At 37.8% G+C, this 12983-nt stretch overlaps 1 protein-coding gene across 35 annotated transcripts in view; it reads left to right on the top strand.

Moving 5' to 3' along the window:
• Positions 1-12983, top strand: part of SCAPER (S-phase cyclin A associated protein in the ER) — a 221071-nt gene that overhangs the window by 12669 nt on the left and 195419 nt on the right. For 11 of the 35 annotated variants that reach the window (XM_074318190.1, XM_074318188.1, XM_074318169.1 and 8 more), the window contains 2 exons: positions 1592-1709; positions 4996-5066. The exons of 4 other annotated variants lie outside the window; for them this stretch is intronic. In XM_074318190.1, the coding sequence (XP_074174291.1) occupies positions 1592-1709; positions 4996-5066 (189 nt within the window). Of the gene's footprint in view, positions 1-316; positions 525-1591; positions 1710-4995; positions 5067-12462; positions 12550-12983 lie in introns of those variants that run through there. 20 more of the 35 variants (XM_074318163.1, XM_074318168.1, XM_074318167.1 and 17 more) reach the window with 7 other exon arrangements.

The following is a 12983-nucleotide window of genomic DNA, read 5'->3' as shown; positions in this document are numbered from 1 at the left end:
GGGAACATCATAAGAGACCCAGGTGTAGGCTGCAAAGTTTCTTATGACCTAGTCTCAGAAGTTTTGCCCTGTTATCTTCTCCTCATTTTTCTGGTCAAAAAGCAAGTCACAGAGCCAGTTCCAAGAGTTACACAAAGGCATGAACACTAGTGGCCAGGGTTTATTGAGGAGATGAGGCCATCTTTGGAGACTAGCTATCATACCGATTAAGTCATACATTATTTTTTGCTTTTATCCATGTTTGGTTCACTCATTTGGATTGTTAACTCTTTGAGGTCAAGTACAATGCCTTCTGTTTCTTTGTATTTCTCCTCAGTGGCTGCCACAGGGCATTTGTCGCACATAGTAATTGCCCAGTACATGTATTGTTGCCCAAGGATTCCAGGAATGTTAACATCCTGGGCTGGCAAGACCTGGAAGAGATGAGGAAGGCACCCATTCGTTGCACTGGGACCTGGGGCTGGGACCAATGGTGAGCTTTATTTCAGAAAGAGGCCGGTTGCCCACACAGAATGAAGGATTAGGTGAGAAGGCCACAGCCTCCGGCTCAGGGATGCTTTATAGCCTCTTTGTTTTTATAGATGCCGTGTTCCCCAAAAATAAGACCTAGCCGAACAGTCAGCTCCAGTACGTCTTTTGTAGCAAAAATTAATATAAGACCCAGTCTTATTTTACTATAAGACCGGGTATAATATAATATATAATATAATATAATACAATATAACATATAATACCGGGTCTTATGTTAATTTTTGCTCCAAAAGATGCATTAGAGCTGATTGTCTGGTTAGGTCTTATTTTCGGGGAAACAGGGTACTTGGTTTATGACAACAAGCTGTTCTTCTCGAGCATTCGTCAGTGGAGATGTAATTTCCTTTACGTTATTGGACCTGGCTTCCATTGGCCCAGGGTCTTGGTGGGGCTAAATCTGTAGGCTTGTGTTGCTTTTAGCTGAGTAGGGCTACAGTAGGCAAGAAATTATACATGTGCTCGTGTATGTATGCATGCACACACACGTACATACTTGTATGCCAACACCCATTGTGTGCAGTAGTTTAAGTTTGCAATTTAAATATGTCAGTTACAGGAATTATTACATAGAGCTCAATAACTTGGAGATAAAATTATACATTGGAAATTTACAACTGAGTGGAATTTTACTGTAGCATTATGTCAAAGGAAAAAATAGGATTCTCGGAAACATTTTACGCTGCAGAGAGCTTTCAGGGGGAATGTGTAGCATGTTTGTAAAAACTGATCTCTTTCATACTTTAACCTTATGATATGTAAGAGGAGGTGCTGAGATGGGTACGTAGCAGTGTTTGTACTCCTTAGGAAACTTTTTTTGAACCTTAGATTGCATTTATTTTTGAAATACTTTTTATTTTTAAAGTAATAACAGTCATTCTTTTTAGAACTGAGAAAGATCTGTGACTTAACATTTTCTCTGTTTAACCACCTTTCCTATCCCAAGTTAGTCTTAAGTGTCTTCTTTCTGAGAAATACCAGAAATAATGAATCTGTCTGCCAAATATATTTTATATGTGGACTAATCTAATTATCTAATAAATACTCACTTTCATGTACATAGGCTTCATTCCAGCGCTCCAATAGTCATGACAAAGTAAGGAGAATAGTTGCAGAGGAGGGTCGTACAGCAAGAAATCTAATAGCCTGGAGTGTTCCGCTAGAAAGCAAAGATGATGATGGTATGTATTCAAAATTAGTTTCATTTTGTTGTAAAGGTTATATTTAGAAGGTTATATTTAGTCATAAACCACAGACAGACTGATATTGTTTATAGTTAACACTCTTGGGTAAATTAGTATACATAAGTAATTTTTTATGGCCTTTTTATCTAACACACAAATGGTTTCATGAAAGTGTTAATTCATTTTACTGTTTCACCTAGGAAGGAATTTGGGTTTGTTATATTACTAGGACTGGCAGATTAGTGGTTTTTGTTTTTGTTTTAATATGGGAGATTAGATTATTTTATTGAATTTTTATAAAAATAAAAAACAGTTGTAAAAATTCATTACATTTACCATAATTTGGTACAATGTAATGTAACGATTTACAAAATAAAAGAGAAGTACATTTCTTCAGGTCTTATTATTCTTTGAACGATAATAGAAAAAATACCTTTTCTCCTTAGTCCTTGCACTTTCGTGGCTAGGAGCAATGAAAACACTCGCTAGGTCCTGAAGTAAGGAAGATGGGATAGGGAAACAAAAAAGGAAGGTTTGGGGTGTGCCAGATGATACCTTACTCTAAAATTTTCCAAGGGATTTAGATTGTTCCTCACACTGGGTTTGTATGATGTGTTTTCATTCTTAGATTCAGTTATGTCTTTCTGGAGGGATTCTGTAGAAATTATGTTGTATCCTTTTCAGTGCATCAGAGGAGGCACATGATGTAGGTTTGTCTTATTACTAGTGATGGAAACTTGGATCATTTGGTTAAGGTGTTATCTCCCCAGTTTCTACACTGTGAAGTAGTTTTTTCATTTATAGTAAGTAATTTGTGATAAAATTGAGTTTGAGACTAGGTAAATATCTTGTTTCTCTTGAAACAGTCCATTCACTACTTTTAGTTTCCATTGATAATTCTTAGCTGAATAAGTTATCCTGTATTCTGTTGGTTGCACAATGGTGGTTTCCTAACCCCCTTGTTCCTTCTACATTTATTAGTTGGCATTCTAATGCAAGGAAGAGGTTTCCCTTTTCCTGTTTATATGAACACATGTACAGTACATATTTACTGCAATCTGTATGGATTCATAGCTTCTTATTTAATGAGTTATAACCCATCACTCTATATTGATGCGTAGCTTGCCCTAGACTTGTCTCGTGGGAGGCATGTTAAGCTGGCTCTTGTTTCCTTTTGACATGTTCTTATTCTTTGAGAGCAACCGTGTGCACACAGCAGGATGTTTCAAGCTGTACAAGAGTTCACCCGTGTCTTATTCTTATGTTTACATTTAAAAAACATTTAATATTATGTTTCTTATTTGTCTTTTCACATTTATACTGGTCCGTTTGTACTTTATTCTTACATATAGTGTGAGGTATGGATTTAATTTCATCTTTTTCCTTGTGGGTAACAAATTGCCCCAGCATCGCTTACGATAAACTCATTCTTTGCCCCAGTTATTTGACATGGCACCTTTGAATTTCCATATGTAATTACATTCTGTTTCACTAGTCTTTTCATGTGTTTCCATTGTGGAGGCATTATAGTATTTTAAAATATCTGTTTCGACCACTTCTCCTTCAGTAGCTTTGCTTTGTCAGTCTTCCTAGATATTTTTTAGAGAGCAGTTATTTTGTATCATAAAAATTATCAAATACAGGGGAAAATTAAAATAATTTTTAAAAATATAACTCCTTATTGGCTAAATTTTTCATAAGGAGCTTACTGTTCATCTCTTTGATAGAAAATATATATCAACATTATTTACTACCAAAGTAACAGCATAAAACCTAAAAATGTCTGTGGTTGCTACATATTTTAAATGTCTTGCAAAATTTTGTTTTCCATCTTCCATGGGTTACTCAGAGCATCAAATAATCTGAAGGTGTTTTTTATTAAAGTTGTTTCTATTAAAAAAACAGGAAAGAAAATACAATAATGAATCACATATCTGTATATAATCTGGTTTTACATGCAAGTACATAAAAAACTGGCCAGTATAATTTAAAGCTTCATTTATGCTTCTTGCAATGTAATAGAACTATAAGCACAGAGAATTACAACTTTTTGAGTATCTATAATAATGATGACAGAAAAAGAATGTTAACTTCATAATTTTTGATAAGGATTATTTTATATTTTTACAACTTTGCCACTATAAAAAAAAATCTTTATTTTGCTTTTTAAAAAACTTTTATTTATTTTAACTGTGTTTTTCCAGGACCCATCAGCTCCAAGTCAAGTAGTTGTTTCAGTGTAGTTGTGGAGGGCACAGCTCACTGGCCCATGTGGGGATTGAACTGGCAACCTTGTTAACAGCAGTGTGCTTTAACCAACTGATCTAACCAGCGGCCCTATTTTTCTTTTTTAAAAATAATACAGCAACTTGGTTTTGTTTTTTGGCTACAATATATACTCAGACATTTTTGAGGATAATAATTCAATTTTTAAAAGTTTTCACCTGTTCTTTGTTTAATTTCTGTTTCGTCTGGGACTTGTTCTAAGCTGGTGATTATACTGTATATTCTAAAAAGCCTTTTGGTACATTGCTCCCTAAAATGAAAGGATGAATAAAGGGCTGTGTATGTAGAGTTCTCTGCCTTCATGCCTAGCACAACAATAGGGGAGGCCCACTGTGTGCAGATAAATTGTGGGTGGGTTCATTCCTACTGCTTTGGAGTCCTTGCCCAAAATTATTTTGCCAAAAGGAAAATAATTTTCTTGTACATTGTAGATTTTACTCTGATTTTGAATTGTTCTCAAGGATACACTGATTATAAAACAGTAGTTAGTGTCCTTCTTATAAAAAAGAACAAATGGGAAAGGTGTATCTGACTGCAAAAATACAAAGAACAGAAAACCCCCCTTTTCAAAATGAAACTATGTATTTCATAAATCAGACGATTTAATCAAAACAGAAAATACTGAGTTTTATATGTTAAAAAATGTATTCTTAATTTCATTGTTAAAATAAAATTTTAATTCAAATAAGTATTTTCCAGACATGTACATAAAGGTTGAGAAGTATCACTAACTTAACCTTGTTTTTAACTTGTCAGAATTTCTGACTTCTTTAAGAAGTTGATTTATTCCTGTTCTGAGAAAGCTGTTGTATGACAGCAGTCTCTGGGACCTTGGAAATTTGTTTTTTGTTACATCTGTAGTTCATATTGCTCATGTATAAATTCTGTGATCTCTGGAAGGAGATAATGTGTTAGTATGCCTGAATGATTTGTGTAGTTCGATTTCCTATTATCTATATGTTGATCTATATATTTTCTATTTATTCTTGCGTTAAAGGAAAACCTAAATGTCAAACTGGTGGAAAATCAAAGAGGACAATTCAAAGCATGCATAAAACTATTAAACAGGTACAACTTCTTAATTACTGACTTTTATTTTCAATTATAGAATATTTTTAAGGATTTGAATATTTTGTATTTTTCATGTATAAACTTAATGGCACGTTATTTAACAAACATTTATATAGTAGTATGTGCCTAGCTTGTACTAAATACTTTACAAATGTTAATTCATTTTCTTCTCATAAAAAACCTTTGATGTAGACATTATTATTATCTTCATTCACAAATAAGGAAACTGAGGTATTAAATCTTTTTTTTTTTTTTTTTTTTTTTTACACATTTAAAAAAAAAAATTTTATTGGGGAATATTGGGTTCCTCCAGGATCCATCAGCTCCACGTCAGGTTGCTGCTTTCAGTCCAGTTGTGGGTGGTGCAGCTCAGCTCCAAGTTATGTTGTCGTTTTCAATCTAGTTGTGGAGGGCGCAGCCCAGTGGACCCTGTGGTAATCGAAACGTTGACCTTGGTGCCATGAGCACCACGCTCCAACCACTGAGCCAACCGCCTGCCCTTAAATCTTCTTTGAATAGTTGGTAGAATTCCCCAGTGAAGCCGTCTGGGCCTAGGCTTTTGTTTTTCAGGAGATTTTTGATTACTGTTTCAATTTACTTACTAGTGATTGGTCTATTCAGATTTTCTGTTTCTTCATGATTCAGAGTAGGAAGGTTGTATGATTCTAAGAACTTTGTTTCTTTTATGTTTTCCAATTTGCTAGCATATAGCCTTTCATATTATTTTCTCATTATCCTTTGTATTTCTGTGGACCTGTTGTAACTTACCTTTCTGATTGTGTTTTTTTGAGTCTTCTTTCTTTTTCTCTTAATGAGTATAGGTAAAGGTTTGTGAATTTTACTCTTTTTAAAGAACCACTTTTGCTATTGTCTTTTTAGTCTCTTTTCTATTTTCTTTTTAGTCTCTATTTCTTTTATTTGTTCTGATTTTTATTATTTCCTTCTTTGTACTGACTTTGGGCTTTGGTTGTTATTTCTCCTAGTTTCTCTAGGTATAAAGTTAGATTTTTTTTAGTTGAGATTTTTCTTTCTTCTTGAAGAAGGCCTGTATGGTTGTAAACTCCCCTCATAGTTTCACTTTTGCTGCATCCATAGATTTTGGTTGTCATATTTTCATTTTCATTTGTCTCTGAAATCTTGATCTCCTTGTTGATCCAATTTGTTGTTCAGTAGCATGTTTAATTTCCACATATTTGTGATTTTTCCATCATTCTTCTTGTAGTTGATCTCTAGTTTCATATTGCTGTGGTCTGAAAAGATTCTTGATAGCATAATTGCAAACTTAAATTTATGGAGACTTGCTTTGTGTCCAAACATATGATCTGTCCACGTGCACTCAAGAAGTATGTGTATTCTGTCACTTTGGGATGGAAAGTTTTATAAATAGCTATTAAGTCTGTCTAGTCTAATGAGTTGTTTAGGCCGATGTTTCCTTCTTGCCTTTCAGTCTGGGTGATCTATCTGTTGGTGTAAATGGGGCGCCAAAGTCTCCCTCCTATTATTGTGGTAATATCAATTTCTCCCTTTAAGTATGTTAATAATTATTTTATATATTTGGTACTTCTAAGCTGGGAGCATATACAGAGGGTGCCAAAAAAATGTATACACATTTTAAAAAAGGAAAACTGTATTAAAATTGTAATACTCAATATATACAGATAATAAAAGATGGATACAAGTCATCTTTGACTTCTACAATTACAAGAGGTGCTCAAAGTGGTTACCATGTGTCCAGACGCTTCTGATGACGGTGAACTACTGCTTGAGCCACGTTGACCAAAGTGTCCACTTGTAGACATTCTTTTGGCACCCCTGGTATATGAATGTTACGTCTTCTTTACGGATTGTCTCCTTTGTAATGTCAGTCTTTGTCTCTTTTTACCTGTGTTGGCTTGAAGTCCATTTTGTCTGAGATAAGTATAACCACACCCGCCTTTCCCTTGATACCATTTGCTTGGAATATGATCTTCTAAACCCTCACTTAGAGCCCGTGTTTGTCTTTGGAGCTGAGATGAGTCGCTTGAAGTCAGCATATAGTCAAGTCTTGTATTTTAACCCATCCAGGACTCTGTGCCTTTTGAGTGGTGAGTTCAGCCCAGTTACATTTAGGGTGATTATTGATATATGAGGACTTACTACAGCCATTTTGTCTTTTGTTTTCTGGTCACTGTGTCTCCATTGCTTTTTTCTTGTGTTTGTGATTCATATTTCAGTTTCTGCGATGATTTTCGCTATGTTCTCTTTTTTATGTTTTGAGTCTCTGTTCTAGATGTCTGTTTTGTGGTGACCATGAGGTTCATGTAAAATGTCTTATAAAGTAGTCCTTTTTCTTCCGATAGTATCTTCTCTTCATTTGTCTATAGTAGTTTCATCCTTTTCTGCCACCACTTTTATGTTTTTGTTGTCACAAATTATCCCTTTTTATCTTGTGTGTTCATTACCAAATTGAAATAGTTATAGCTGTTTGCAACAGCTTTTCCCTTTAACCTTTATGCCATATTTAACTATAACACTCTATTCTGTAATAGTGTTACAGTTTTTTGATTCTGTGTGTCTATTCATCACTTTGTCAAACTTTTCTGTACTTTTGCCTTTTCCTCTCCGGCAGAAGAGCTCCTTTCAACATTTCTCGTAACTCTAGTTTTGTGGTGAAATCCCTCAGCTTTTGTTTTTCTGGGAATGCCTTCATTTTTCCTTTATATCTGAAGCATAACTTTGCTGGTAAATTATTCTTGGCAGTTTTTACATTTCAGTATTTTGACTATGTCATTCCACTCTCTTCTGGCCTATAGAGTTTGTGGTAAGAAATCTGATGTTAGCCTGATGAGTGTTCCTTTGTAGACTATTGTGTCTTTTTCCATGGGCTGCCTTTAGAATTCTTTATGATTGACTTTTGACCGTTTCAGTATAATGGGTCTTGGAGAAGGTCTTTTTGCATTGAGATAGTTAGTTGTTCTATTAGTTTCTGGTATGTCCAGCTCCTTCCCCAAGTTTGGGAAGTTCTCATCTATTCTTTAAATAGGCTCTCTGTTCCCTTCGCTCTTTCTTTGGGATACCCGTTACCCTTAAGTTGGTCTTTCTGGTGAAAGAAGATAGTTCTCGTAGAGTTCTTTTGTTTTTTATAATCCTAGTTTCTGCTCTTCTTCCACATGAATCATTGCTAGATTTCTAACTTCTCCATGTGGTCTGCTCTATTTCCAGTGCTTTCTAATGCATTGTTCGTCTCATTTATTGAATTCTTAGGCTCCAAAATTTCTGTTTAGTTCTTTTTCATAGTTTCAGTCTTTTGGTAAAGTACTCCATCTGTTCATCAGTTTTATTCCTGAGTTCATTAAACTGCCTTTTTGAATATTTTTAATATCTCACTGACTTTCTGACGACAGTGATTTTGAATTCTCTTCTCATTTGATCACAATCTTACATGACTCTGAGTTTGATTTTTGGGGAAATGTCATTTTCTTTATGTGATACCATTTTACCAGGATTATTCATGGTGCTTGGTAGGTTTTTTTCTAAGCAAGTGCATTTTAAGTAGTGAACACCTTTCTAATTTAGGTAAAGCTTTGTTTACACCTTAATTAGAATGAGTCAACAGGTTGACAATTAGAGGCCTTTCTTTAGTTTTCCAGTAGGTGGCACTAGAGGACAGGTTTTTGGTTTCTCTTACCAGAGCTGACTGGTTGTATTTGATAGCCAGCACTTTCTACCTTCCACACTCTGTGCCAGAGGTGTGACAGGTACCCTCTTTGTTGATGCTTGTGCCTCTGAGGGTTGCTGGTGATGGTGTCTCTGTGGTTGTGGTGTTGCCACTGGGATGGCAGGTGCCCCTGCTAAATCTGGAGTTTTCTGGGTCTTGGGCACTGTTGCTGTGGTGGAGGGATGGGGTGACTGGGTGGGGCGGCCTGGGCAGCAGGTGCCTCCACTGCTTCTGGGATTTTCAGGCTAACAGGTGCCGCTACCATGGGCTGGTTTTGTGGTGTGGGTACCGCTGCCGCATTCTTCCCTGTGCCTGCTGGTCCTGGAGTTGTATGTGCACCTGCGCTGCTGCTGCCCAGCTCTCTGATGGTGTGGTGTGCGGCAGCTGGGGTGGCAGCCCATCCCAGGTGCCGATGCCGCTGCTGCTGCTCTTTTCCTTTGCCGGGGCCAGAGTGGTGCATCCCGTCTCTGCTGCTGCTAGTGAGCTCTACGGGGCTACGGGCTTTGCCTCTGCAGCCGGGGTCCGGGGCCGCAGGCACTGTTCCTCCCATTCTGCCAGTTTTGCCTCCAGTCACCTTCAGATGTATACACATGTGGATCTCTCAGGTGTCTTAGTGTGTTGACCAGAAGAGTCTTTGTTGAGTTAGAAAGGTTCCACTAGTTATAGATTCAAGGGGAGAGACAAAGGGAGTGTCTCACTTATCATAATGCTGATGTCACTCCTGGTGATGACTTTTTAGATATGACACCAAAGGTACGATCCATGTAAGAAGTCATTCGTAGGCTGGATTTCATTAAAATGAAAAACTTCAGTTCTATAACAGACAATGTGAAGGGAATGAGATGACAAGCTGCAACTCGAAGAAAATATTTGCAGAAGACACATCTGATAAAGGACTGTTACAAAAAATATATGAAGAACTCTTAAACCTCAACAATAAGAAACAACATGATTAAAAAGCAGGTAAAGGACCCTAACAGACACACCTCATCAAAGAGGATGTACAGATAGCAGATAAGCATATGAAAAGATGCTCACATCATACCTCATCACGGACATACAAATTAAACGATGAGGTAGCACTCCACACCCAAAAGGCCCAAAGCAGGAGACTGACAGCACCAGGCGCTGGGAGGATGGGGGAGCGCGGGAGCCCTCACTCCCTGCTGGTGGGAACGCAGCGCGGGGCGGCCACTGAGGAAGACAGCCAGGCAGATCCTCACAAAGCCCACACACCCCGCGCACAAGATCCAGCCGTCACACTCTGGTATTTACCCAGAGGCGTGGAAAACGGGTGTTTGAAGCAGCTTTAGTCATAATTCCAAGAACTTGGAAGCAACCAGAGGCCCTTCGGTAGGTGATGCATAAGTAAACAGTGGTCCATCCAGACCATGGAATATTACTGCAGCGCTAAAAAGGAGTGAGCTCTCACGTCATGAGAAGACGTGGAGGAACCTGAAATGCATATGCCTAAGTGAAAGAAGCCAATCCGAGAAGGCCACGCACTGATTCCAGCTGCACAATGTTCTGGAAAAGGCAAAACTGTGGAGACGGGAAAACGATCAGTGGTTGCCAGGGACTGGGGAGGAGGACGGAGAAGCACCGAGGCCTTTAGGGCAGTGAAAATCCTCTGTGTGACACTGCTGATGGCTACCTGCCATTAGACGTTTGTCCAAACCCATAGGAAGTGCACCACCAAGAGTGAACCCCAGGGTGCACTAGGCACTTGGGGTTATTATGCTGTCCATGCACATCAAACAAATGCATCTTCAGTTTTATATACCTATGCTTTTTTCGGTAAATAGGTCCAGAGGTGTCATCAGATTCTTAGGGGAGTCAGTGAGCCCATTTGAGAGAGATAAGTTAAGAAATCTCAGTGTCTTCATTCCTTTTTCCATCTCCTGTCCTTTTTTCTTTTCCCCTCAAAAGTCATTTAGTAAAGCAGTACAATTTCATGGAATCCAGTTGTGTCTAACCTTTGCCAAAAGTTTAGATTGCTTCGTCTTCTATTGGGTGTTTTGGCAGGAGTTAGGCACAGTAAACCGTAAAATGGTATAGTTACCTCATTTTGAATTTTGGCTTTGTCACTTACTTAGTGTGAGACATTGGGTTCATCATTTACTTTAACTGAAGTAAAACTCAGTTTTTTCCTATGTTAAATGGAAATAACAGCATCTATGATACAAAATTTCTTCAAAGACTGAATTAAATATAACTGTATGGAAAGCATTTAGCCCAGTGCCTGGCAGATAGCCACTATGCCATGACTGTCACATGCTGCTTCAGTTATTAGTATAACTGCTGTTACTTCTGTCAGTGGTAGGTAAGAACCCTGGACCTTGAAACTCTATACAGATTGATTAGCCTCTACAATCTGTAGCACTTCTGCCTTTCTTCACAATTTTGGTGATCTTGTCATTAGTTTATTCACATTTTTTTCTAAGAGCATATTTCTTTTTACCTTTCTCACTGTAATCAGATCTAACTTAATATGTGCTTGCTGTGTGCTAGATGCTATGTGACTGCTTTGTGAATATTGCAGCAGAAGTTGGAAGTATTGGCTTCTGGTCCCAGTTCTGTCACTCAGCCTTTTGGCTTTGTCAAGAAACTCAATGTGAGCCTTAGTTGTGTCAAGTACAAAATAGGAGTGATAGCATTCGTCCTGTCTTTACAGTTTGTTGTGATGGTGAAATGATATGTTTCAAAAGTCCTTCATAAAGTGTAAATAAGCACGCGAACATAAAGGGTTACTATTTTTGTCACAATTGCTGTCAGCTTGTACAGTCAGCCTTTTCGACGGACCTGCCTCATTGTAGCTTCTGCCTGTCTGGAATCTTCCTTGGTAACAGCCTCACATGGCGCAATCATAAAGAATAGAAATGCCCTAACCTGAAAGCAGTAGTGTCTAGTCTACATTGTAAGAACAGGTGGTAAAGTATTTGAATTATATACATGTGGGTGCATGACAGGGCAGACACATAAAGGGGTGAATGAATGAAAGTATTTTTGAAAGTTTCTTAAGATTAGAGTCTGAAATTACAGGAAGCTACTAGCCCTTTGCTGGTCACTGTATACAAACTTTGTGAGGGAGGTATAATTTGGGAAACTTCCCCAGTTCATTTTAACTTTGGGTGGTATATAGGAACAGAAATGAGGTGGTCTGAAATCTGGTAAAGGGCTTTCGGCACAGGGCCTGGGCAGCAGCTTAGTCGCATGGCTGAAATCGAGAGAGGGTGTTCTGTGGATATGTGATCTTGGACAGATCAGTTAACCTCTGAGCCTCAGTTTTCAAAGCTGTAAAGTGGAGCTAATATTGCATATTATCAAAATTGTGTGCAGAGAGTTAGAAGATTATGTAAAGTTGACTTCTGATCTATAATCCTGTATAAATCATTAGTTACTGTTGTCATAGTTGTTAGGAAATTAATGACAGAATTAAGCAGTGCTTTGGGAGAGATGCTACTTGAATTGGATTCTGACTTTAGTTGAATCCAAGAAGGGGGATGTTGACCGTAATTCTTAAACCATTTATTACTAGGCCTGGAAAGGACTTCAGGAGCAGCTGAAGGAAAGGTTTTGTGGGTTTGTGATGATGACTTTAAATGTTACTACTTGGATGTTGAGAGTTTAGGCCTGGGCTAGGGCTGTAGATAAAATAATTTGCTAATTTTTATTTGCTAAATTTGGCATCCCTAGTCTGGATATGGGACTGGAAGAAGGATGATTCATTTCAATTTCAATCCTTTGAGAGGAGAGAGAGAGAGAGAAAGAGAGAGAACAAACGTGAGTGTGCACGTGTTGCTTTGCTTGCTTTTTGGTGGTGATGATTCTATGTAAGCTGAAGACTGGCTATAAAAGACTCATGACGTATAGGAATCACTGTTACACTGAACACCAGAGCCTAACGCAGAACAGGAGGCTGTGAGCCTCTAGTTCCGACGTTCTCTACCCTGGGGCTCTTCTATGAAAAAGAAAGAAACAAAGAAGCAGACAGTAATGACACACCCCCATACAAAACAACCCAAAGAAACCTGGCATTGTTTATTATTCTAACTGTAGTAGAAGGATAGTGCTTACTTATCAGTTTGAGTAGCCACAGAGAATAAATAATTTGTACTTCTACGGCAAGCTTCAGGTTTGTGTTCTGAATTTAGGTCTTTACGTGCACTGCATGCTTATGTGTTTGGTAGAAGGATTTTGTGATACTCTGCAAAACT

Source organism: Rhinolophus sinicus, linkage group LG13 (assembly GCF_036562045.2).
Source record: "Rhinolophus sinicus isolate RSC01 linkage group LG13, ASM3656204v1, whole genome shotgun sequence".
NCBI lineage: Eukaryota > Metazoa > Chordata > Mammalia > Chiroptera > Rhinolophidae > Rhinolophus > Rhinolophus sinicus.
Note: the sequence above shows the minus strand (reverse complement) of the source record. Positions and strands in the feature narration are given on the sequence as shown.